The sequence below is a fragment of the Nematolebias whitei genome, chromosome 18 (genome assembly GCF_014905685.2).
Source record: "Nematolebias whitei isolate Nwh7 chromosome 18, NemWhi1, whole genome shotgun sequence".
Taxonomy (NCBI): domain Eukaryota; kingdom Metazoa; phylum Chordata; class Actinopteri; order Cyprinodontiformes; family Rivulidae; genus Nematolebias; species Nematolebias whitei.
The window spans coordinates 31,137,608-31,164,516 of NC_056515.1; the positions used below are offsets into that span (position 1 = coordinate 31,137,608).

The 26,909-nt window shown below is 40.0% G+C and overlaps 1 protein-coding gene across 1 annotated transcript in view; it reads left to right on the plus strand.

Annotated features, from left to right (window-relative positions):
* Nucleotides 1–641: 641 nt before the first annotated feature.
* The window catches only part of sh2d3ca (SH2 domain containing 3Ca), a 49,532-nt gene continuing 23,264 nt past the window's right edge, over nt 642–26,909 (plus strand). Inside the window, exon 1 of the mRNA XM_037692257.1 lies at nt 642–722. Within this exon, the coding sequence (XP_037548185.1) occupies nt 642–722 (81 nt within the window). The remainder of the gene's footprint in view (nt 723–26,909) is intronic.

Genomic DNA, 26,909 nt, shown 5'->3' on the forward strand with positions numbered 1-26,909 from the left:
ATCATCTCATCTTTTTAATTTTCTCCCCTCCTTCCCACTCCCCCCCCCCCCCCCCCTCACTTTCTCTCACTCCCCCTGGGCTTGTGAACATTGTCTCAGCAGCGGAGCTAAGGGGTGGACGAGGGGGGGCTCAGCCATCGAATGGGTGGGTGGGGTTTCTGCCCAGCAATTCGACAGCACTCCTCTCAGCTTTTAGCCTGTAAGCATTCAACCTCCCCACCCCACCCCAGCTTCCCACACCCTCTCTCCCCTCTCTCCCACTGGTCCACCCTCCCCCACCCACTCTCCTTTCATCGGCAGGCAATGAGGTAATCCCTCGCAGAGCGCGAGGAGCGACAGAAGCCGGTGCAGGGCAGAAGCAGGGAGGATGTCAGGAGCTGTATCATCTCTCCCTGTTATCAGTGGCAGCTGTTAGCGGCTTGCTCGAATGTATAATAGCTGATGCTGCAGGCTGCAGCTCTGCAGTTCTTATCTGTTGGTGCTGGCACAATGTTCAGGTGCTTTTAAGAGGGGGCCAGGCAGGGGCGGGACAAGGCTGTGGCTGGTGTTTGGACCCCGGGAGGAGAGAAGACAGGAAAGAGAAGAGGTGAAGTAGAAAGAAGGGGTAAGGTTTGGGTTGAGATTAGAAGGGTGTACCCACCATGACAGAGCGGTGCAGTCTGTGGAGTGCCCTGTCGGCTGCAGCATGCTGCTTCTACAGGGGATCCTTCATGCAGGTGCAGGTGAGTGTTTTCCCTGGCAGACATATGCACGCTCTGATTCCTTTCTCCTTACATTCGACTCACTTGTGCACGTATCTGTGTGTTTGGCTCCTCTGCTGTCCTGGCAGCCGGTAATGTCAGCCCGTCTCGTAGTTGGCAGACTGATGATATCACACTCTGTACATCATTGAAGTGTCAGATGGACTGTGTGAAAACAGTGTGTGGAGGAAGAGAGGGGTCTGGGAGTTTGTGTATGTCTGATAGAAAGGTAAATTAATGTTTGTGTAAGGTGTATGAGAATTTGAGCTACTAAGTGAAGGGCACATTGGAGGGAAGCACAAAGTATCCTCTGGTATCAGCTTTACTTATGGTCTAAATCTGGCTCGAAGCTTGAAACCCAATATCTGACCTTATTCTTGGAGAAAATGACACCTTAAATGTGTTTTGTCCGTGCTTTTTACAGCTTGGTTAAAGTTTTATCTTGTTTCTGACTGTGTCTTGAGTGAAAAGGATGCAGAGCTGTGTTAAGAACAAAGCACTAATCCTGTTTGGTTCTGACTTGTCCCGCCTCGTCTCAGGACATTTCATCATCTAGCTGAGGCGTTCAGTGTCTTCACTTTGTTTGGCTGTCGTATGTCTTAAAACAAATGCTTGTTTTCAGGTTTTCATTCGCTTCCATTTAACGTGAAGAGGTTTAAAGCTCAGCGTAATGAAGTTATTTTTTAATTCAATCTGTTGGTTACTGTGCAGTGGGGTTTGTGGTAGCGTGAGTGAGAGGAGCATGAACTAATTACCAGTCGCTGAAGAGTTAAATGGAAAGATATCTTAATTTACACCAATTTGGTTTTGTTTGCAAACACTGTGGTTTTCTTTTTAGACTAATATTTATTTGTCAATCTCTTCTAATTAAACAGCCTGTCGAGCACAATACAGTGAAGAGAGAAGCTTTAATCATTCTTTCATTCAAAGCCATGATGATTTTTCCCCCTGTCTTTGCCTCCGGGGGAATAATAATCTGGCAGAATTTCTATACACTTTACAGTTTTTCTTTGACGCTTGCAGTGGGAGAGGCTGTCTTCTCTTATCAAAAAGAGAGAGAATGCAATAAAGCTATAGTGACAGGCTCTGTTGTGTGTCTGAACTGACGAGTCATTTTACCATTTTGATCCATATGTCTCTCCCCTCCTTTGGTAGACGTGAAGTTTATCTTGTTTAAGCTGTCACACTTTTATATGGGGATGATTTAATTGCTCAGGTGTGGTTTCAAGTCATTTCAGTCATCATTACAGCACAATTGCGGTGTAAATATTTGGCTTTTGCAAGTTTGTCTGTGTTTTCTCAGTTCTGTCCTGATGAAACATCAAATGCAGGCCCTCCAATCCATTTGAAATGTTGTTACTTTGTCAAATACAACTCAAACAGACTTTGTTCGTTTCATTAACCTGTAAAGTTTCCTAAAGCAGGCAGCACAGTAGATGCTGTTGTCACATCTTTCCCATAATCCTGAGCCCAGGTTGCGTCAGGATGGGCATCCATCAGTCTTTTACGTGAGTTCACTCGCGGAGGTGACCCCAGCAGAAGGGCGCGGTTCAGTGAAAAACAACTTGTTGGTTGGGTTTAGGCAATGACTTGGAGATTATGGTTTGTTACATCATGTTGTTGCCCTGCTGAGAAGACAATGTTATGTCAGAACAGATGTTTTCGTGGCAGGAAAACTAAAAGGTGGAGATTATTCTTACTCTTCGACTTCCAAACTCATACACAGCTTTTCTCCTGACCAATAGAAGTTACAGATTCTTAAAAACACACTTAGAAGTCATAATGAAGAAAGAACCCATGAGGTCATTTTATGGAGGAGGCTTGTCTCAAGTAATGGCAGGAGTTTTTTGGTGAAGTATTTGAGTGTTTTCTTGAAATCACTTCATTCAGCTGATGATTGATACAACGTGAAGAAGTTAAGCAATCCACTGTCTAAATACAGCGAATCAGATTGTTTTGATTTGGACTGTATCTCACTTTGAAGAGTTTGAATGAGAGTCCGAGTGTATAGGACTGGAAGAAACTGAATTGAATTAGAGCTGGTTTCTGGTAAAGCACATATTCTCTGCAAAGGGAAGAAAAAAATTACCTGATCAAGCATTGACTTTTTGTTTGTTTGCTTGTTTGTTTTATGACAAATTTGTTGATGGCTTCTTTAGTTTATTGCGATTTTGTTATTGTCGTTGAAAATCTTTGTATTTTAGTTACATTTCTTGTTTAAACTGTCTTAAGGACGACAAACCTTTTTCTGAACCACTTTGGCCTTGGTTGTCTTCAGGCTGTTTCTGTGAGTAGCAAGCTGGCCACCTGGCATAAAACATTTGATTGTTGTTGATGATGATTGCTGGTTTTGGATGGGTGTTCTCTGTTTGCACATGTTAAAAGCCTATTCTGAGATTCCAACAAGATTCCAGCAATTTCAAAGTTGGCTTGAAACCAGCGGCTTTGAATGTTACCAGCCCATTAAATGACCATTATTAGTTGTTATCATCCCCATACGTTGCGTTCAGACGGTCCCTATTGTAGCTCCTAGTAGGTTTAAAGGTACGTTCTTATCGCTGATAATATGCAGCTTCGCCGTGTCTAAAACCGGAAGTTTTTTTGTTGTTAGCTTTATTGAACCCTTTTCCTAAACCTAATCTTACACCTGACCCTGAGCACTGACCCTAAACTTAAGACCCTGACTCTTGACCTTTAACCTAACCCTGACCCTATTATCAGCAATAAGAACATACCTTTAAACCTGCTAGGAGGTAGAGGAAAGACAGTCTGAACACAACCTATGGGGATGATAACAACTAATAATGGCCATTTAATGGCTGATAACATTTAAAGCGGGTGTTTGAAACAGCAGTGAAGGCTACCTATGGGCCAGATCTGGTTGGCAGGCTGCAGCCTGACGAAGTCCTCCGGATGGGGGATGAAACTTTTCTCATTTAAAGAAACTGGTCCAGATGACATGATTTAACCATTTTTGTTGACTTAAGAATTATTAGGTTTATTTTTCAGTTAGCTCAGCGGTCTTGTAATCTTGAGGCTGCAGGTTTGAGCTCAGGTTGCGTCAGGAAAGTCATTAAACATAAAACAATTGTCAGATCTGTAATGTAAGATCTGTCATGTAAGTCAGTTTCTTATGGTACCTCCTGCAGAAAGGAGCAGCTGAAAGAAACAAAACAACATTTTTCAGGGGAGAGCTTGTATTATTATTGTAACATTTCCATTACTATATTTTTTGGACTATAAGGCGCACCGAATTATAAGGTGCATTAAGCAAAACAAAACAGTCTGATAAGTCAAACTTTAGTCAACTCATTCATAATAACCACATAAAATCGGTTTGAGGTCAGTAAGCACAACCAGAATTAATACATAAGGCTCACTGTCGATTTTTGAGAAAATTAAAAGATCTTTAATTGCGCCTTATAGTCCGAAAAATACGGTACATTGAATTTAAATGCTTGTAAAATCACAGAATGAAGGCTAGATTGTCATAATTGGGTTAAAACACTAAAACAATCATAGCAATCACTGTTATTTTCCAACTATTTTAAAATTTTAATACATTTTCATCAAGTTCAAACAATATAAGATGACAAAAGCTGCATCCAAAACCAGTGAATCCACAGATGTGTGCTGACCTTGTGAGCAACAGTGTGAAAGTGATTACTCTTTGCTCTCTTTGCATGCTCTCTGAGAGTCTGTTAGTGGTGAGAAAAACAACTTGCTCTGCAGAAACACATATCCAGTCTTTAGTTTTTGCTTCTTAAATACAAAAAACAAATCTACAACGATGAGCCAAACTGTTACACAAGTCTACAGATGAAGCAAATACAGCGCGTGACAGCACACGGGAAATAAGCAAACATGAATTCCTCAGAATAAACTGCTAAAGAGTGACTTTAGTAAAAGCAAAAAAATTAATGTACTGTTTTGTACTTTTTTAAATAACAGAACCACCTGGAGCCAAATGCGTTTAAATATAAATCTCTTTTTTGTTTTAAATAAATTGTGATGGATAGAACAACTTTATTACACTGCTGACACATTGTTGACTCGATGACAGCGGTCCGTGACCTCAGCCTATCAGCTGTATCAGAGGAGAGATTACACTTGATCCCTCTGTCTAAACTGCAGTGTGCTTACTGCCAACAGAACACACACACTTTCACACACACAGACATGCATACAATGACATGTGGCCAGACAATTGTGTCTGCGGTGCTTCCAGTGTGTGTGTGGGGGACAATGAAACCATCCGCTGGACGCCTCCAGTGTAAAACACGCCACCAGCACCCAAAACTCAAAAACACATAAACAAATGCACGGACACGCACAGATTAATCCCCTTCTCTGCTTTAGTTGTTTTGGATTCCCTCCCCCTTGCATCCTGGCCTTCTCCCTCCCATCTTGATGTCTTTCTCCCCCTCCTCTTTGTAGCCTCGCTCCCCGCTGACCCGACCAGCTTGTGGCTGTCGTCGCTCCAGCCAGCAGCCGGTCCCTCTGTCCTTTAGCATTCCTGCAGCCCTCCTTTATCTGGAATGTTGCCGTGACCTCCAGCCTCGCAACATGGCACTTCTCTGGCGTCCACGCCCTGCGGATTAACCCAGGTGTCTGTTTGTGAAGACATGTATATTGAAGTGTTTTAATTAGTAGGTTTGCTCAGCCCCTTTTAATGTTTTAGGTACAGTCCAGTGATAAATACCACATTTTTTGGACTATAAGTCGTATCTTTTAGCATAAATTACCAAGTTCTGTGACTTAAACGTGGTTAATTTATGTTTTTTCCCCATATTTATAACTGGAGTTGCATTCGGGCCCAGAAAATCTGATCTGACCCGACCCCAGCCCACAGTCATAATTTCTGTACCCGACTCGACCCAATGAATTAACAGTTATTACAGGTCCGAACCTGGAAACCCCCCCAACATTTTACATTAGTTATTAATGGTCAGGGACGCGCAGCTGAATAAAAGCGGCATAAGATTTGAAGCTGAGAGGTGTTTGTATTTTCTTGGCCATTAAAAAGCATTAAAACTCAGTTTCTGACTGCATTCTTCTGAATTACTGGGACACGCAGACAGCTCTGACACACACGTCTGCTTTGGGATCTCACCTGTTTGGGTTGTCAGCCGCGTGCGTCCGCTGAGTGCAGCGGCTGAATGAATCTACATTTGGGCGATGGATCGCTGTCTGGCAGTACAGTCCCATTTGAATCTTAACTGAACTTTGTACCTCTTTTAAGGCTGGTCAGCTCGTGGTGAAATGGCCGCATGCGGCTGGTGGAAGTATGGCAGGCCATGTTATCATATAATTGGATCGCGGCTGATCCTGACCTAATTAAAAGCCAGAGACCGGCCTGCCCTGCCCATTAATCATATTATAACGTCCTGGCCCGGCCCTAATCCGGGTCGGTCCGGGCCAGGTTTTAGGTTCGAGTTAGAAAAGTCAGCTCTTTTTATAACCCAATTTTTGGCTGAACTCTGACGATTTCATTCATTCTGACATGAAAAATATTGAACACTACGATTTTCAGCCACTAAAGGGCCCTCGACTGATATGGCAAGCCAAGCGTCTCATTAATAGGTAAAAGTCACTATTAATTAGACACTTGGCTTGCCATACCAAAGCCACCTTCCTCTCGCTCCGGAACTCCTGGAGATTCATTTTGCCGCGCTGCCCAGGGGAATTGCAGCTTATTTGACCATTAAAGTGCATTTATTAAGGAGAAATTAAACTGAGACACACCTTTGCTATAATGTCGAGCAAACAAGTAATTGTTTTTAAGTGTTAATCTTATTAAATTCTTGTAAAAGTCCTCACATGCACGCTCCCGCGACCACCATTTGGCAGCCAATCGATTTTTGGTACAACACCGGCCCGCATTTGGTCAGCGATGACACATAATAGATGAGACTTATAAGGCGAAGCGATGTATTTATGGTTTTTTTCCACTTTATTAGACATAATTGGACTGATTCGACTTATACAGCGGTGCTACTTTTAATGCAGAAAGTATGGTACATGAAGAAATCCCGTGATAGCGTTACACAGCACACATTAAATCGTTGGTTTTATTGCATGTATGTCTCTTGTGTCTCCATCTTTACTCCTTGGAGTCATCTCGCAAGTTAATAACACAAAATTGAACCTTGTAGCGTCGCTACAAAGCCTTCTATATGACTTTTCTTAGTCTCAACACAGCCTTTTCCTTGGCTTTATTAGTTTTACCATCAGACAAAGTTCTTGCCTCTTGCATGTTTGATGAGCGATGCCGTCGTCTTAAGGTTTATTTTATTAGTTTTACCCGCCACCTCACTTGTCAGTGCTAAGTTGGCTGAAGAAGATAAAGCCCCGCTAATGCCTTTTGTGTGTTTGTGTGTCATTTCATGCCAAAAAGGGGAATCCAAACCAATTGGTATGTTTTAGTATTGAAATATTCACCATGTAATCCCCTCTTCTCTGCTCCTCCATATCTCTCACTCTCCTTCTCCTCCCCAAAGCTTTTCTCTGCAAATCCTCTTCTGGCGTGCCTGCCTGTCACACCCTGCAGGCTCATAGTGTGAAGGGCAGCTGTGCACGTGTGTGTGGGTGGATGTGTGTGCGCTTGCTTGAGTTGCCTTGTTCCAGAGTCCATATTCTCATTAAAGCTCTGTGAATGGTTTTTGGCACTAATGAGGAGCAGGGCTGCTGGTTGTGTGTGCGTGTGCGTGTGTGTGTGAGCGAGAGAGATGTGTGCGTGCGTATGCATGTTTCTGATTTGTCAGATTGTAACTTACTGGTTTGTAATGAGCATTTTAACAGATAATTATTTTGGCATTAGTTTAAGAGAGGGCTCAGTTTAAGCCACTCTAATTGATCAGCCTTTCTGAAGTAACAGCTTTTTTACATTTCTTTTTTTTTTTCTCGCTCAACCTTTTTTGATTTCCTTGGAGAGATTTTTCAGTCAGAGCCAGTGGGTCTCCTTTCAAATTAAGTAAAGAAAAATATGCTTCCCCTCACCCCTTCTTTGTTTACTTGCTTAATTTTGCTCAATTCAGAAACGCCTTTGGGATCAAGGCTATATACTTTGATCCCATTTATGCAAAAACTGCTGTTTGATATAAGATCAGACGATCAGGCTTAATGAGTAAAGAAAAACTCCGTCCTACCAAATTTATTAGTTTCTGACTCTAGGAAAAATTAAAGTAAAGTAAAATTCCCCAAAGATTACTTTTTTAAGCAAAATTCCATGTATTTAATATTTTTTAATCTACAGTAGTCCCTTGTTCATTTGCAGGGGAGCCGTACCCTGAAGCCCCATGATAAATGAAAAACTGCAAAGTAGGAATAGTAGTACAAGTAGTAGTTTATTTTAGTATTTATATATATATATATATATATATATATGCGTTTTAAACCCTTCCCACACTCTTGCAATATTCTAAACAATGTTTCTAAACCATAAACGCTCTAAAAGAGCACTGCATGTCATGATTTCAGCTCTTGACCATGCCCACTTCTCCGCTGCAACAGAGTGGAGATCAGCTGATCAGCTGCAGGAGGGAGCTTCTCCCAGCTGTGGGCTGCACACTGGTGCTAATTCATTTCAAATTATTTATTTTAAATAAAAAATCCATGCCGATCGTGCGGCTCATTCATCTATCAGCCAATTGTGTCATGTCCAATTTTACTTTGAAAAACCACGATAGAGCGAGTTTGCAAAAAACGAACCATGAAGTAGTGAGGGACTATTGTACCTCCTTTTGATAAATCATGCTAACATTTCTTTTCAGTCGCTCTTCCTTTAAGTGAAGCTGACAAAAGACCCTCCTCACACCTTCAAAATGAGCTTTCATTAGATTGTTTTTATTAACAAAACTTTTCAACAGTGCAAAGAAAAGCTGCCCGTGAAATTCAGAAATATATGAGCCAAGTCATGTGATCATGCATGCTTTCATAAAACAGACTGTCATCACTACACTACGACAAGCTGCTATGCTGCCTTAACCATATGCACAGTTTCAGCTCTGTGACTACCTTGCTTGAGAGTTCAGAGGCATAACAGCAGTAGGTTGATTTGACACACCTATGCCTTGTCAGGAAAATGTTTTAATATTGTTACATTCCTATTTTTAATACAACATTGTTGCCTAAACTGTAACGAATCACCCCTTCAGTAAAATTATACACAAACATTAAAAACGCAGACTGAATGTGGGGTTCTAAGAAACTCTGTAGAAAATGAGGTGACTTCTTTGTTGTCAAAACAGATGATTTTTATGATTAACCATTATCTTTGATCAGTTCTTGAGCAGGTTTTGACCATAAAGCTGCATAAAAAACAGCTGTCTGAGAGAACAACACATTTGTTATTAGCTGTCATCAAAATTAGTTCATGAACACTTCGGGAAGCCGAAGAAGTGCCTGTAATATGAAAATGAAGAATTCTTCACTGTGTATATGAAATCATCGTTAATATTCATAGTGTTGTGAAAAAGTCAGGGAATATAACAATGAATGTAACAGAAACTGCAAATCAACCGAGACAAAAAATACGCCATTACTGTGACTTCAAAAATGCTTGAAGTCGTAATAGTGTAAGATTTTACCCAACCAAGTCATGTCTGCAAAACTTTATTGGATCCTACTATTTATTCGTCATATTTCTTGTCCCTGACTGGAAGAATGCAATAAAAACAACAACAACATGAAAAATAATCAGTGATATTTATAGTTTTAATGCGTCTTTGCTTGAAAGCTTTCACTGAGAGTCACTGAGCATCCAGTGGTCAACCAGGAGAAAGCGTTCACTGGTAATTCATTCTTTTGACCCTCTGATACAAAGTTCTCAGACTCTCTTTAGGTCCTCATCATGAGAGTCAGGTCCTCCATGCTTCGAGCGCTCAGACTCATACGCTTTGCGAGCTGAACTGTAAGCTGGACGCGATTTATGAGAATCGTGGGCGACTTGCAGCTCCTAGGACTCTCCGACACGAAGGACTCGACCTTAGAGAAGGCTAACAAGCACGGACAGGTGGAATGTCCATAAATCTGACTGTTTGGATTCACCATTGAGTGAACTGAAAGCAGACATGAAATCAGTAGAGTCGGTCTGCCCAAAACAATTGTTGTTTATCTGAAGCTGGCCCCCGCGTTGGCCTTGGATAGGCCAACTTATCTCAAATTGCTCCTTGTAGGTACATAAATTAAGAAGCTCTGCTCTTCTGTCCCAATCCCCCTGAGAACATCTGTGGACCCTTATCAGAGTGGACCGGCTGAGAGACACTGTAACATATTTAGCAGGACTATAGAAACTATCTGGAAGTGTTCATGGACAATCTCACCGTCTTGTCGTCCTCCCCCACCCCCGCAAAATGTATTATATCTCTCCATGTTGCTTGCTGAGGTCTATGTTTTTGCTACCTTACACCGCACCCTGTGTTTAAATGACACGGTGTGAGAGATCTTTTTTCTTTTATATACATTCTCTCCTCATGTTTTCTTCCACTTTTCTTGTCTAAGCGATAAAGGCAGCGCTCATAGGAAGCCGCAGACCCGGTACACTTCCGTCTATCCTTCAGACGGCTGTATGGAATGAAATTTCGCTGTACTTAACTGTGCAATGACAATAAAGTGGATTCTGATTCTGATTTAGGAGGAGGTCAGATAAAGCACTAAGAATTAAGTGGTTCTGTGGTTGCAGGTCACTGTTAGGCAGGTTGCTTTCAAAGGTAAAGAGTCCATTCAATTCTAAAAGGATCAAATGAGAATTAGACTATGGCGTATTGAGCATCCTATCAAATAATTCTGACTTGTTTTCAAGGTGGATTGAACAGATTAAAAGCTCAGCACAGAAACAAGATCAGTCTTTAGACCTAAAGTCAATCAGAAGAAGTCATTAGAAGTGGAGTTTAAATAAATCTACCCACGCTTTATCTAAGCGCAGAGTGCCGTGCAGAAATGGACCTTCAGGCATTTCTGTGGTTCAGCGCGTAACATGCTCTCCATTCAAACAAGTGAAAATGCAAAATGGTCTCTTTTTATTATGACTTTTAGCTGCAGGCCAGGATCATAAAGCTTTCCAGATCAGTGCTTCGTGTAATCATCTGCTCTCTGGACAAGATAGAAGTAAGCTTTAATGTGGAAGAACACAAAAACATAAACTGACAGTGAATGCTTCCGTGCATTTAATCACAGGTAAAACTCTTTAAACAGAAGCTGGTGAAGAAGAGACTAAACTAAAGAATACATTTAGCAGCTGTGCATTTGCCTTAGATGCTATTTGATTAGGGACCATCTGCTTTTGGCTGTTTGTACTCTTTAAGGGTTCTACAGTTAATAAAAGAGTGGTTTCATTCTGAACCTATTTATCATTTTTGTCTGTTTTTGCTTTAAAAAACAAACAAACATGAAAATCATACATCAATATATAAGGTTTCATGAGGAATAGAGAAATATGACTTTCAGTAGTGGTATATTGGGCCAAATATGCAAAATATCAGAAATTATCCATACAGAACAATGGAGAAAACAAGTGAGGAAACACAGTCCTCCTGATAGTTCAGGTGTACTTTGCTGTTGAAACATCATTTAAAGTTTATAAGGATCAAGGTAAGTTGGACTTTACATAACTAACGTAGCATTTCAAAATCTTACATAGTTTTTACACAACCTGAGTTTACAATTCATACATTTGATCAATTTTTTTCCACAAATGTTGATAAAAACAGCTCACAATATTGCACTCTGATTCTTGAGGTAACTATTCAAAATTCTTCTTACTCCCATTTTTCTAGTACTGTATATGTGCAACTTGTACATCAAAACACGGGCATTTTTGTCTTCATTAATCCATTTTTTTTCCTCTCACTTCCGAGAATGCACACCCAAGCTTTAATAGGCTTCAGTAATATTTAAGCTAAAAAAAATTGCTTTAAAAACTGCACATCATGGGTCTTTTAACACACCATATCTCCCATATAAAACAATTTAAGAACATAAAAATTCATATGTGTGATTGTTGGATAATTCAATTATCCTATCATAACTCATTAATCAAATAGCCACAAAGAGGACAACGAGAAGATCTAACCCAGGTTTAATCTTGCAAGGGGTACAGCGTTGAAAAACAAGCATACAAGATGTTTGCTCCGTCTCCAAGGTTTGCCCACAGAGAAAAAGTTAGCAAAAGCTTAAATACCCGTTATCAGACAGAGGTGAGGTCAAGACAACCTCTGCTTTACAGCTCAAAGTTCTTGAAGGCATCAGTTATCGGGCTCTTTTCTGAGTAGACAGAAAGACTCTCTCGTCTTCACATGCATGGTTCTATATTAATTTGACATTAGTTAGTGAAAACATCCATGACCTATACATAATCTTCCCCCATCATCAGGGTCTTCTGCTGCTCATGGTTCAAGGATTTTTAAGTTCGAACTTACAGTTTTTGCTAAGCAATTGTTTGTTTGAGGCTTACTTTTTAGTCCGTCTTTCAGTCTACCTGTTCTATAGCAGTGTTATCCTGGAGGGAGGTAGAGACACAGGTGTGTTGTTACCATGGTGACCCTAAGGAGCCAATAGCAGCAGTTTTAACATTTCTTTTGATCCTGATTCTCTTTACTCGTCGTATAAATTTTGAACAAAATGTCAACATTTTGTCTTGATGTTGAAATTTTGGGGAATTGCTGCATCAGCACCCTTCATAATGTCTTGAGAAAGTTTATTATTTTTAGGTGTCACACCTACAGTATTCACTATTATTTACTGTTGACTAGTGAATGAAGTCAACTGTCTCGGTTTTCGCCAGCAAACTTTTAGAACTGACACAGAGGGCTGAAACTCTGCGTGTGAGATTCAGTCCTCTGAAGTCTCTTCTGCAGAGCCTCGCCAAAAAAAGTTGCACATAGCGGTGGATCCTTGACGCCTACACTCGCACAAACACACCATGTTCTCACATGCTGGGAGAGACGCAGCTGAGAGGGAGTGTGGCATAGCGTGGGGACTGGGAGCAGGAGGTTGGCAATTGTTTGCTCTCTTCGTCTTTGACCTCTCCCGACCGCGGAGAATGCAGAGGTTATTGAACGTCTATAATAAAGTCTCAGTTCTCCCAGATGAAATGAACAGGCATTCCAGCAAAGGGGGAGCTTAGCTCTAATGCTTTTAATGCTCATTGTATGAACAAAAAGCTGAATTTTCTGGCTTTAAAAGATATGCACGGGCTGTCGTTAGAAATATGGCACCTGCTTGTTTAAAATATTCTCATCAAATCGCTCTAACGATGTACTTATTTGCAAGATCTGAATATTCAGTGCAAGAAAAACACAAAACAAGTCTGATGTTTTACAACTCCCTCTCTCTTTTGTCATTCCATTCTAAAGGATCCCACTGGGTAAAATGTGTTTGAGTTACAGAAAGCAACGGGTCCACGGAGAGTTTTTAATGCACCATTTTCCTTTATGAAAAGACCCGGGGCAGTTAAAGCGTCTCTGGGTGATTTGCAGAGAGCAGCTGAGAATGGCAGTGAACACTCTTGTGCACGCTTGCCTAATCTATATCCTTCTCACAGCCATAGCTGAAGGACTGATGCCCTGCCATGCATATACACATGCCTGAACATTAGTGCATGTGTGGACCTACAGTTCAGGGCTGTAACTGATGGCTAACTCTTCTGCAGCACAGGTAAACAACAAGACCACGCAACAAGTGCTGATAACATCTTAATGCTGCAGACTGGCGTGTTAATGTGCACCAGAACCTGAGACTGATTAGAGATTAAACTGATTATGTTCACAGTATATTGATAGCTCTGTTGTATTCACATTAGATTAGATCAGATTGTTATTTCTACCAATAAAACTGGAATTTGTGCAGCTTGGCCACAGTTCATGCACCGGAGCGCATGCGACTCGTGCATACACATGGCGACAGACTTTTAATGACAGTGATTAGTTTAAGCATGAAGAAACAGATGGAGAAACTCAGTTGATCGAGCGGTAGATAGCAGTAAATGTGTTTCCAGAGCGTAATAAGTAAGTGATAGAAACCTCCACATAGAAAAGAGTGATGGGTAAGCCACAGATGGAGAGCATCCTTTTATTTTCTGTATCCGGGCATGTAGATGTGCATTATTAAGCTTGGTTAAATGACTTTCAGAGTGTGATATCTTGGTCTATCTATAAGATGTGCATTCAGATTCTATCATATAGGAGCATTACAGATGCAGGGATGGTTTGCATCTTTCGTGAAGTGTTTTACAAATAGTGACATCATATTCTAAAAATGGAGGGTGAAGCTGAAGGTTATGTACAAGGTGTGCAACAAGCCGTGCAGGAATATCACCTGCTGCCTTAGTTTTAGACTAAAATCATCTTATGTTAAGAAAACAAAGCTGTTTTAGTCAAACCCTAACAAATAATGTTAAATGCAATCCATGTAAGATGCCTAACTCTGGGTTTGAGTCATTTTTTTTGTTTCCTAGACAAAAACATTATCGCCTGCCTATGTGTATGTGTATCGCCTTTCGTCTGCAGGCAATAAAGATGAAGGTGAAACGTGCAGCCGGCTGTTAGAGGCAAACACAAGCTAATTTCTCATCAGCACCTCTTTGAGCCTCTCCTGGGAGTGTTTACACTCTCCCACCCTGACGCTCACACAAACACTTTCACAGTCTGTTTCCTGTGGTTCCTTGAAAGCAGCTGTGAAGACAAGGCTTCTGTGGACACTTGAGCATTGATAAAAAGTGGTGTGTGTGTGCTGCAAAATGAGGGTCCTAGTGTGCAAAAAATAAAAAATGTAGCTCCATCTGCATCACTATGACAACGGCTTGGTAACAACAGAGACAACACCCATCTCCCAACCCCCATCAGCTGTGCATGTATGCATGTGAGTGTGCACACATGAGTGCTTTCATATCTGTATATGTGTTGTAGAGCATTAGAGTATCCTAGCAGGTAATGCCTATACCTCAGAGTGATGGACGCAACCCTAATAGCCTAATAACAATACCCTAATAATATGCCTCAGCAGGAAGTGTTCACATCAACACACACACACATTCAGAGAAGCACACTAACAAGCTTCACTGCTGCCGCTGTATGAATAGAAGTGATACCTCAGCAGCACTTTGCCTCTGTGCCTCAGCCAGCCAATTGTACAGCTCGCTGCTCTACCTCCAGGAAAGGATGACATCATTTCTGGCCAATAGCATCGCAGCTGAAGGGCGTTCTTCTTTCCGCTGGCTACATGGCCAGCGTGATGAGGAAGCTTATGTGTGTGTTTGCTTTTATTAGGAAGGTTAAAACTGATTGACATTCATCCACCGTCTATCGGATCAAACATTCCTGTCCTCTGCCTCAGTTTTCTCTCTTCTTGGTATTTTTATTTACTTTACTATAACTATCACATCTTTGTATTCTGATTTTTTTCTCGACTCATATTCATTTAAATAATTCAGCCCTCTTCAGCTAGATTTTCAGTGACATCATTTTAATGTTTTTTATTGTGTATCAAGTTACAAAACCAGTCAATAGGTCAACATATGAGCTGGCAAAATGTATTGATGTACTGTTTGCTGACACAGCAAGGAGTGGGGTGTCACCATGACAAGGCTACAAATGAACATGATGGTATAGCTCAGTTAAACATGATTGTGTGTAGCTTTATTGTGTTCGTTTGTACAATAAAAGTAATTGTAGATTAGAAGATAGTTCAAATTAAAGTACAATAGCCTGTTCCTTTTTAGCAGTTTGCTAGGCTAAGCTACTTTGCGCCTTCAAAAGGTTAACAATTTTAAAATGTGTACATATCCTTACCAAGCTTCTGGTCATTTTGATTGACAAGCAATAGTAACATTTCTTTCTTTTTTTGTAAAAAAAAAAAAGGTAAATAAACTGCACAACAACAACTTAGCATGTTGCGCTAAGTGTTAGGACATTGAATAAAATGTATTTTAAAACAAAAAGAGGACAAAAAGAAAAGCTCTGGTCCAGTCCAGCAGACTTTCAGCACATTTTCAGGATGTTTTTCAAACTGTTCTTGTGTTTGTCAGTGAGTCCCATTTGATCCAATCTGTGTTTTCTTTCTTAAAACATTAGTTCAGACCTTTTCAAGGGGTGTTTTGTAAAGGAGTTAAGAAGAATGAATATCTTACCTGTTGTAGAAATCTTTTTGTTTAACCTCAGTTAGAAGAAAAGGTTTATCCTGACCGGAATGATAAGCTAATAGCTGGTCATAAGACCCAAGTGGTTTACTACACATCTCTAAAAATGACATTACTCGTGTAAATGCTATTTTAAAACTTTTACATCACTGCCAAGTTTGCTACTATTTACACAGAATTATACAGTTATTTTTAAAAACCTAAATAGCAGCAGCAGCTAACTGTAGCACTTTAGCTGCAGCTCAGGGACACATATTAATCTCATAGTTGTCACAAAAGGCTGGTGCTGGTGAACCCAATAGTGCAGGCAGGCAGGCAGGCAAGGGCTCAGAATGGATATATAAAAATAAAGAATTTATTAACAAAACAAAAGAGCTGAAAGGGCAGCAAAACAAACAGAATGATCAGGGGGTACTCACAATACAGACAGATCATGAACAGAAAACAATGCCAGGATGAGGACTAACAAAGAACCATAGACTTATATGCAGGAAACACCAATTAGACAAAGTGAAGGCATCTGTGAGTAATCACAGATGCCAAAGAAAAAGACAGAAGATGCAAGACAAAAACACAACACAGGATGGAGCTAGATACTAAAGAAATGCAACCCTATAAAGATAGAAACAAAGGACCAGGGGAATGCAGACATAAACACGACACCACGGACAAAACCACAACTCCTACAATAGTATTTATGTTAGAATAGCAATTTAATGCAAAACCAATGAAGGCGTAAAGGTTTATAAAATAGTGTTTGTAAAGATCATAATTAAATTCTTAAGATTGGAAATTAGCCACATTTGGGTTAGCAGTTAGCTCATAAGTCCTTTAAGTACTAAACTCTGTTTCTCCAAACTGAAGTTGTTAAAGGAGCCATCTACAACAGGTAAGATGTTATTTATTCAAAACCATTTCACAGAACCCAGCTTCAAAATGTCTTAATTATTCCTTTAAAGATGATTTTAATCATTTATTCCTTGTCTATAGGCTGAGATACTTTCAGTCATAACTGTGAAGACCCAAAACAACGACAATAAGCTGATGGACAAATAATCAGAGAAAAGCATTAGAAAGCCTGTAGTAGTTGTAAGACACGTGTCCATGTATCTTGGCTGCATTTCAACTTACGAAGATGATTAATCCTCTGCTGTCACTCAATGATTAATTAATTAGATGCTGTGTCACCATATGTGTCTCCTTGGTAAAAGGCTGCAGCTTCTGGTCACAGTCATTGTTTAAAGTCTCTGGGTTGATCATCATTGCTATTTCTTTAAGTTGGGGTGTTTGATTCGACTTGTCATATCACAGTTTTGGTATTTGTGCCACATAATTTTCCACATTTATTTCTGAATTACACGTACCTAGTAGACTCCACTGCTGAGCCTTTTCATCATTCATGATACATTTATCACTGATGGCTCAGCAGTATATCATCAATATTGTGGAAATTTGGTTAATAAGTAATAACCCAAGCTGTCTGTCTTCACCAGTCACCCACCCCCCATTTCTCCTCATTGCCTCTGTGCCGTGTGTCCCTCAGCTGCTGCTTCCTCCTCGTCCTCTTTAACTGTGTTGGCGAAATGCATTTTAGATTTGTGGTTTTGCCTTCACACCTGTCACTGTCGAGATATATGGTCCTGCTGCAGATAGTAGAGCTACCAGCTTGTGGTTAAATGGCAAATGAGGAATAGATGAACAGTATGTCTGTTTGCTTCATTTTAAATGATTTCCTTCATGCCCACACCTCACAGAATAAATGTGTGTGTTCATTTTGGGGGGCGTTAATAGAGAAAGGTTGCAGTTGTCCTGAGCCCTTCCATCCATCAGGGTGATGACCTTTTACCTCTAAAAGCCAGAAAATTGGCTATTAATGGTTAAACCCAGAGAAACACGGACGACAGAGTGAAATCACCTTCAAGAGAAATGTCATGTCTTTTTTTAAAGACACTGTTTAAAGTACTGTTTTATTGTGACTAGACTTGACCATAACTGACACATTTTTCATAATGAGGTATTTTTAAGGACAGCACGGTGCGGTGATATTTGATCTTTAGCCCCTCCAAATGCAAGTTCTGACAAAATTAAAGGTTAGATGAATATTTCCAGCTGGGGTAACTAAAGTGCCTTGAGCATCTTTGAGTCATCCCATCCAGCCCCAGCTGCTATAGACATCGGCAATTAGAGACAAGGAGACAACACTTGTAACAAAGAAAGGAATACGATTAGGTCAAATCAGATAGGGCCAAACAAAACAAATGAATTTGAGATTTAGATAAACTTTGTAAAATAGGCTGATTATTTATGAACAGATGACAGTGATATAAAGAAATAGGTGCATCTATTAGACATGAAAAAGAACACTGTGGAAAGGTTATGAATAATTAATATCTTACCTGTCATAGACAAGTTTTTGAATGATCTCAGTTTAGAGAAATATTTTTATTTGGCACCAATCTACTTCGGTTTGGTCCTGCTCCGACCAGCTGTTAGCTCATCAGTCCGGTCAGAGTTAAACCCTGTTTCTCCAAACTAAGGCCGTTCCAAAAGCTACTTACAACAAGTAAGATAATCATTGTTTATAACCTTTCCACAGTACCCCACCTAAAAAAAAACCTTGAAGTATTTATTTAAAACCTTTTCAGACATGAGATTATGACATGAGTTACACTGATGGCTTCATCGGGCTGTTAGCATTCATTGTTGCAGAAGTAAAAGCTTTAACTGTATCATACGCCTCTTTTATGTCTCACATCTTCAGCTACCTGCAATAGTGACAAAAGTTAGAAAATTTCAATTTATATCATAAAGACTAGATCAATTAGTGCATCAAGGGAGATCAGACATACATGGGTGGAGGCAAATGTTTGTTGCTGTGTGTATCGGACCCCAAAAGAAAGTTCTGATGAATCATTCTGCCCAAGTTTTAAACTTAATACCAGTAAGGAAACATTGCAGTCCGAATGAAGCGAAATTGTCAGCTTGTGTCACGCTGACATGTTGAGTTGTGGTCAAATTATTGTAAGGCAGTGCAATGTTTATTTGTCAACTATTTCGGATATTTGAAAGAATTTTGAGCCTTGTTTTTTTTATTTATTTTTTTTATTTATGTGAAAATCATAGCACTTCTATGCAATACTTTCCATTCTCTTCTCTGCCTTCGTCTTCATTGCTTCGCCTCTCTGGGTTCGGCTGAGGCGCTCCTTTTGTTGTATGACATCGACACACATTTACACGCTGACATCTGCGCACCAGCATCGAGGCTGAGTGGATCGGTGAGGGAAAGTGCACAGACAGGAGAATGGTATGATACGTGTTTGAGAGATGTCGGGTTGCAGCAAGATGATGGATGGAGACTTTGCAGTGAGAAGGAGACGGAGAAACAAGTGGAATTGTCTTAAAATCACATGATTATTGCACATAGATAAATTAGTTGTGGCATTTCAAGGAAATAGGACAAATGATCCACTTCAGCTTGTTTTCTCCAATATATGTGTCATCGTGAATGTGTGGGGAAAAAACAAACAAAGGAGACAGGTTCAGCAAAGGATCAGAGCACAGCATCACCAGAGGCAGGCTGAAGTGTTTGCCTCCAGCATGGTAGATGGAGAGACCAGATGAGAAGTGGTGGGAAATAAAGTAGAGAAGTCACGGAGAGTCATGGGATGAGTCAGATGAATGTGTACATTTGAGCTGTCTATAAATTGCTCCGCAGTGAGGCAGACGTAAATTACGAGCGGCACAGAAAGGCAGCCTGAAAGGCAGTGATCGAACGGCAGATCCTTCATTCTCTCTGACTGCTCTGAGCTTTGGCCAAGATGAGAACCACAAGACGTGGGGGGAGCCAACTGGGGATAACAAACACCTTGAGTTATTTTATTCGCAGGGTTTGAGTTTCAAGTCTTTAAAAGTCTGTTGAAAGTTCCGTGGTGCTGCGGTATCCACATCAGGTAAACTACTTGACCGAACACTTAGTCGTGGACAAAATAAGTGACTATAAACCAATCACACAAATGAACTCCCGACTGTTTACATACAACAGGATACCAGGAGGATCCCCTTTGACCAGCTATGTTTTCCTCTTCAATGCACCTCGCTGCACATGATGGAGCAAAACACACACGGGGCACATTAACCTCCCTTTCTGTCACACACAAGCATTTCTTTTCCTCTGGGAAACACCAGCTGGGGCATGAAGAGTGAGGCGTAACTATGGCAACAGCATCAATAGGTGTGGCAACGCTAAACTCCTATTTGCCTTTATGTGTGATAATATTGGGAATGTGTGCTCTTTTACACAATCATACATAATTATATCTATAAAACGAACATAAATATCCATGATCTGTTAGTATAGTTCGTCACTTCCCCTAGTCTGACTTCTTGTTTTATTGTAATAGTGTAAAAATTAGAACATCAAATTTAAAAGAGATAAAAGGGCATTTCCTGATGCGCTTTATGCTAATGTTTAAAAATATATACTGTCCCATATATTGATGCTTGTATGTGAAATGGATGAATCTCGGCAACTTTAGCAACAAATTTTAGCTCAGTGTTTGTAAACATGATTGAGTTAGAGCCATTTTTGGTGTTAGGTGATGTAGATGTGGTAGCCATCTTGATTAGGTTTAACTCCAAAATGTAATCTGTAGTCGATGCACATCCAATGATTGCTTTCTGGATTTCATCTAACAGGAAATGCTACAGTTTTAAAGAAACATCTTGTGCAATTTGTTAGTGCTTAAAATATGTGCTGGGAATGACTCTCAGCTACTACTACTCCAAACTGTAGTGTATTACTTGCAAAAGGGGCTGAATTGGAGCTAATTTTGCGTTAACCAGTTTGGTTCAAGATGCACGTCCAATGATTTATTTCTGAGATTTTCATTGAAATGTCCACTAGTTCATGTTGAATTTTGCTAACAGACAAGCACACACATGCACACAGATAATTACATGATTCCCCACCCTTCAAGGGGATGGTCTATAAACACTGGCTAAGTTCCTTTAGTGCCACATGGTGTATACATTTCAACGCATAGAATCCATCTTCTTGGATGTGAATTTCACTTTTTCAACTTAAACGTAATTTAGAGTCTCAAACTATGACCTGGAAGAAGAAAACAGTTGACCCAGCTTGAATACAACCTTCCTTTGTGATTTCTGCTCCCAGTTCTTTGCAGTAAAGCTTCAAATATGATGCAGGCACCATACATTAAGTGATTTGAATACACGTTTTATCCATTTATTCTACATGTGTGGCTCCGTTGCTGTTATTATCAGATGTGTTGGGCTGATCTGATTAGCAGCTCATCTAATTTTATCCAGAGAAACACCTAATTAAATCTGTGCATCATGCTGTAGCTCTGCCTGCTGCTTCTTTAGAAACTCCACATGCATTTTTAGCCAAATAAATGCTGTCATCTCCCTCTCTGCTTGTGTGTGTGTTTGTGTTGGCAGGTATTTGTGTAAATCAGTGCATCCCTCGTCTTGTTTGTGCACATGTATCTGTTCTTGGTTGTGTGATGTTGGCAGGATGAGAAGATTGTGTCTGTGCAGATGTTTTTGGCACATTTACTTTGTTCAGTGTTGTATTTGAATGTGTGCAGGGTAAGCGGCCTATAGGCTGAAAGAGTTGAAGGAGATATATGCAGATGAAGTAGTCCTGAAGTTATAAAAGTCTTTATAATGCACAGTTCCCCTCAATTCTTTTCTCATTTCTATAAATCAAGTATTTTTTCCCCCATTTTCCTTCTCATTGCCCAGACGCTGCTGTCTTGTGCAAATATTCAAACGATTTAAAGAAAACCTAAATAAATGAGCCCAAAAAGAAACAGTTCAATCATCTGAGTGTCAGATTTGTAGAAGTGTCACTAATCACCCTAAAAAAAACCCAGAAAATCAGAACTGCTCATGCAGGCACACAAAGGGCGTCAGCGCTGCAGGCAGCTGATTTTATCATTCATCTTTGCCTCGGTGACAGCTACGAGCACGTGAAACACTTCTGTTTCACTCTCAGTAAAGACGTTTTTATCAAGTTATTGATGCATGTTGTTGAGGTGGATGATAAGAGATAATAAGTTGGAAAAAGAAGTGTAGTAGGCCAGAAATAAAAAAAAAGCAGAATAAAAAAACAGGTTGACATGGATATTTGATTTTTGTAACGCTCTGGTAAGCACGGACTTTGGACAGTTCCAACTTTTCGGTCAAAACTACAATTAAAAACATACAAAAAATATATATTTACAAATTTTTTTTTTACATTTTCTCTGAAACAGCCTTCTCTAAAACAATGTTCAAAATTATATTTTCCAAACTGCCCCACCACACACACCACTCACCATATTACACTGAAGACTTAAAAAATATTAAATAAAAATGAAATAATAAAATAAAAATATTTCGAATTATATCAGTATATATGTATTTTTTAGTTGTGTAAGATAAATATTTTATAGTTAATGTTGAGTAAAGTTGTTTCTTTCCAAAATGTTGTCTCTGATTGATGACGTATTTCCACCCTGGGGGCACAAGAATCTTTTCCCATAGATTCTTGTTAAAAGTTGTACATGCACAGTAGCTCCTCTTCATTACAAGAGATAGGAAGATTCTGGACGCCCCACTCCTGTGCCCAGAATACGGTCACACGGTACGGATCGTGCTTCCAGTCCCGGAACAAATTATTTTATTTTATTTATTTATTTATTTATTTTTTGGTCCCGGAACAGATCAGTAACAAGTAGCAGTAACAATCAGGCTATGTTGCAGGTAGGCTTTAAGCCATTGAAAGCCCTTTATCTTATGTCTGTGTTGCCATTTCTGACTGATATGCCTCTCAACTTTTAGATGTCTCTGTTTGTGAAAAAACTTTCAGCTGACTGTGTATTCTAAAAGTGGGAACTGGTGAGTTTGTTTGTTTGGGGGTTTTTTTTTTGGAGCTAGCATGCTAACGCTAGCCTCCAGGTTATTGTATTGGGTTCTGAAGTTGAAGCAGATGAAGGGATACTCTGAGGAGAAGTTTGCAGAAAGATGCCACACATACAACCACTCTGTGTCATATCCTGTCCACCAGCTGTCACTCAATCCAGGGTGTGTTGGCTCTGAAACCGTACTGACTGACAGCTCCCAGCAGTGTGTGCATGCGTGTGTGTTCCCCTGTAGTAATAAACAGATATGCTGTATATCAGCATCCTGCTTCCTCCAGGGGTTCACACTCAGTGTGTGTTAGAGTGTGTACATGTAGGAGACACTTACTCCTAATGACAGTAGAAGGTCACTCATCACTCTGATACTCTCACTTTCTGTGTCTGTGTGCACCACTCATCACCTCCTCTGTCTGAGCAGAACAGTTGGTTTCCCCTATAATCATAAGACACACGATGACTGTTAATAGTGTGAATGCTTGTTAAGCATTCACACTATTGTGATCTATTTTTCTTCTGTACGTTTTTCGGCATTTTTCTCGTTCCACAATTTTGCAACAAATCATATATCAAAACATTCAGCTCGTTCAGGAGAAAGGTGCTATGACTTTCGGTATTGGTGCAACTTTAGCTTTTTGAAATATTTAGCCTTTTCTGCCACTTTTTTTCTTATAGGAAATGAATTGAGCTCATTTTACATCCTTCATATCTTTAGATCTGTTCGCAATTTACTGCTCCTTTCACATTTTGTTCTGGTTCAGCTTCTTTCAGCTTGCTTTTGCAAATTTATGCTTTTTTCAGCTACTTTCAGTTAATTTTAGCTGTTTTTTTTACAGCTGTTTTGTGGTCCTTTTACATTTGTTTTGCTAACTTCAACATTTTGTTCCTCTTCTAACTTCTTTATGCTAATTTTTAGCTTATTTTGCTCCCTTCCATTTATTTATGCAAGTTTTAGCTTATTCTGCTATTTCAGTTATTTAGTTGTTTAACTTTTTCAGCTAATTCCACATTTCTTGCACTCATTTCAACTTTTATCAGCCCAACTCAGTAAAAATGTGCTCTCTCCACTTCCTTCTGGTAATTTAAGCTTCTCTCTGCGTTTTTAGCTTCTTTTCAGCTGTTTTTTTTTTTATTAATATTATTTCAGCTTTTTTCAGATAAATTTCAGTTTTTGAGCTAATTTCTGCTTCTTTGAGCCTAATTGAGCAAACATTTGTTCTCTCTGTGTCCTTCCTCTAATTTAAACTAATTAAAACCTTTCAGCTAGCTTTTTAGCTTTTTTAAGCTAATTTTAGCTGTTTTAAGAAAAAAAATCCAGTTTTTCGTGGTCATTTCTGCTACTTTCAGCCTAAGTAACTTCTTTCTACTAATTTCATTTTGTTTTGCACCTTTCAGCTTTCTTCTGCTTGTTTTAGGTTTTCTGCAATTTCAGCTACTATTTAGATATTTTATGCTAATTTTAGCTTTTTCAACCTAATTCCACTTTTTTTTTAGCTCATTTCAGCTCTTATTATGTTAGTTTTTTTTTTGTTTTTGTTTTTTTTAATGATCTGCATCTATTCCTCTAACAAATTGCTTCATATAGTGATTGGTGCACTGTGAGTTACAGCCCTTTTGATTTCTGAGGCAACTTACAGTATTAGTTTTAAATGTTTTCTTCTTTTACTATAATACTGGGTTTATTTACCTCACTCTGGGCCCTGGAGTCCAGAGTGAGGTAAGAGCCGTTAACTACTCTCTGCTCCTCCGTGCACCTTAGATAGCAGCTCTCTGTTCCACAGAGGGCTGTGGTAGCTCAGTGGTCTGTGGTTGTGTCAGGAACGGCATCCGGTGTAAAAACAATTGTCTAACTTCATGCAAGTTAGTTTGCTGAGGAATAAGAAGGGAGCAGCCGAAAGGAAAATAAAATAAAAACTACAGTACTTGGTAATTAATGCTGGTAGGAATTTTACTATTTTTAAGTAGTAAAACATCCCTATAAATTACTTAAATCATAGTTTTGTTTAGCTTATTTGCTCATCTGTTCTGTGCAATAATCAACCTTGATGTAAACAATGAGGTGAGCATTTTTAACGACAGTCTGAGCCTTGTTGAAGAACTAAATACTGTTTTTAATTCCCACATGCGTCTTTTTCTGCACAATTCTTTATTAGGAGATTTTGGGTGTATGTCATGGGCAGCACGGTGGCGCAACTGGTAGAGCTGCTGCCTCTCAGCGAGCAGGTCCTTGGTTCAAACCCCGGTCCAGGGGCCTTTCTGGGTGGAGTTTGCATGTTCTCTCCATGCATGCGTGGGTTTTCTCCGGGTACTCCGGTTTCCTCCCACAGACCAAAAACATGCATGTTAGGCTGATTGGTAACTCTAAATTGTCCCTAGGTGTGAGTGAGAGACTGAATGTTTGTTTGTGTCGTGTGTCTCTATGTGTCCCTGTGATGGACTTGCGACCCGTCCAGGGTGTACCCCGCCCCTCGCACAGTGATTGCTGGACATGGGCACCAGCGACCCTCGTGACCCAAAATGGAATAAGCGGGTAAAGAAAATGGATGGATGGATGGGTGTATGTCATCAACAGGATATTTTGCAGAGCTAAAGTAAATTATTGATTTTGAGCAGGTGGAGATGCCGGGAAACAGTTTTTCAAATGATAACAACCTAATCAGCAGTTTATGGGCCAATTGACCACAGAGACATGAAGCTGCACCTCTTATGATGGATTGTTCAAACTAATAGTTTAAATTGAATGAGTGAAAGTCTTTATTAAGTCTGTTAAATGTTGGATTTTGATTTTCTCCTTCATACGGTTTTGTTTTCATCACGTTAAATTGATAGCAAAAACTGCAGCCTTGTCGTTTGTTTGAGAAAAAAAAGTGAGAATAGGAATAATTTGTGAACCGAAACAGGAAGTAAACGTCTCAGTGTTTGTAGGTTTTTCTGTGCATTATTTATTTTTGTCAGCGAGGTTTTAGAAAAAATGAAATGAAGTGATTTTTTTTTTTTACTGTAAGAAGAACTTGTTACATAGTGAACTGGAGCGCTTTTATAAAGGTTCGAAATTGACAAAAATATTACTAAAGAAAACTTTTCATTACTACTTGTTCTCTATGAGATACAAATCTCACTTTGCTGTCTTCTAAGACTCAGCTAACATTTGAAATAATTTGGTGGACTGCACTATTATTAATATATTTCAACATATTTACTTCCAACTGGAGAACACGTGGGAGTGAAACCTACTTAGGAGCTGTCTTCATTGAATCAGCTTTGATTCAATAGGATTCTCATCCTGCCAAGACAAAAAAAACAAAGGCGTCTAATGTTACCGGCAATCCCCTCTAATGCTGATATCATTTTACACGTGATTGAAAAACTACAACACCTTGAGAACCGGTGAGAATTTAAACCAGGCTGGAGGGCAAAGTAGAGGGATTACATCAGTCTGGAGAGGGGTGATCCCCCGCCCGTTCGTTCACATGAACCTATGTAATGTGCACATGCCAGTGTGTGTGTGTGTGTGTGTGTGTGTGTGTGTGTGTGGCTGCAATAGGAGATATAAGGATTCCTGCAGTAATCCAGCTTTCTATCAGCAGAACAGACGGGAGATACGAGAGATGAGGAAGAGGAGAAAGAAAGAGCAGATGAAGGTGAAAGACAGTTCTCCAGGAGTTGGACCCCCAACCTTTAAGCCTGTGTGTGTGTGGTGTGTGTGTGTGCAGGAGGTGGGATCAAGCCCCTCCATACAGTCTTGCCCAAACCCCCCACAAACAGCCACCATAGCTCCTGGCGTTGCCGTGACAACGAGGTTAGAGGCCAGTCCTCCAGCTGAAAAAGAAAAGCGTGCATTCTGACGGGAGCTTAGATCCAGGAGCAGCAGTCTGTTCGGAGTGCATTCATCTCTTTTGTCGCTGCTTTTCTTTTTTGTTTGTTTTCATCCACCGTTGGAATGTGTTCCTCCGTTTCCACTTCCCATCCCTGCTTGCAAAACCCAGAGACTTCATTTCTTCCCTGCAGGTTTTCAGCAAACATTTTCTGTTCCATTCCTCACTCGTCGTGGCTTCACTCCCCGACCTGCACGTTTTTAGTTACTTTACTCTGATCGCAGTTCTTCAAAAATGA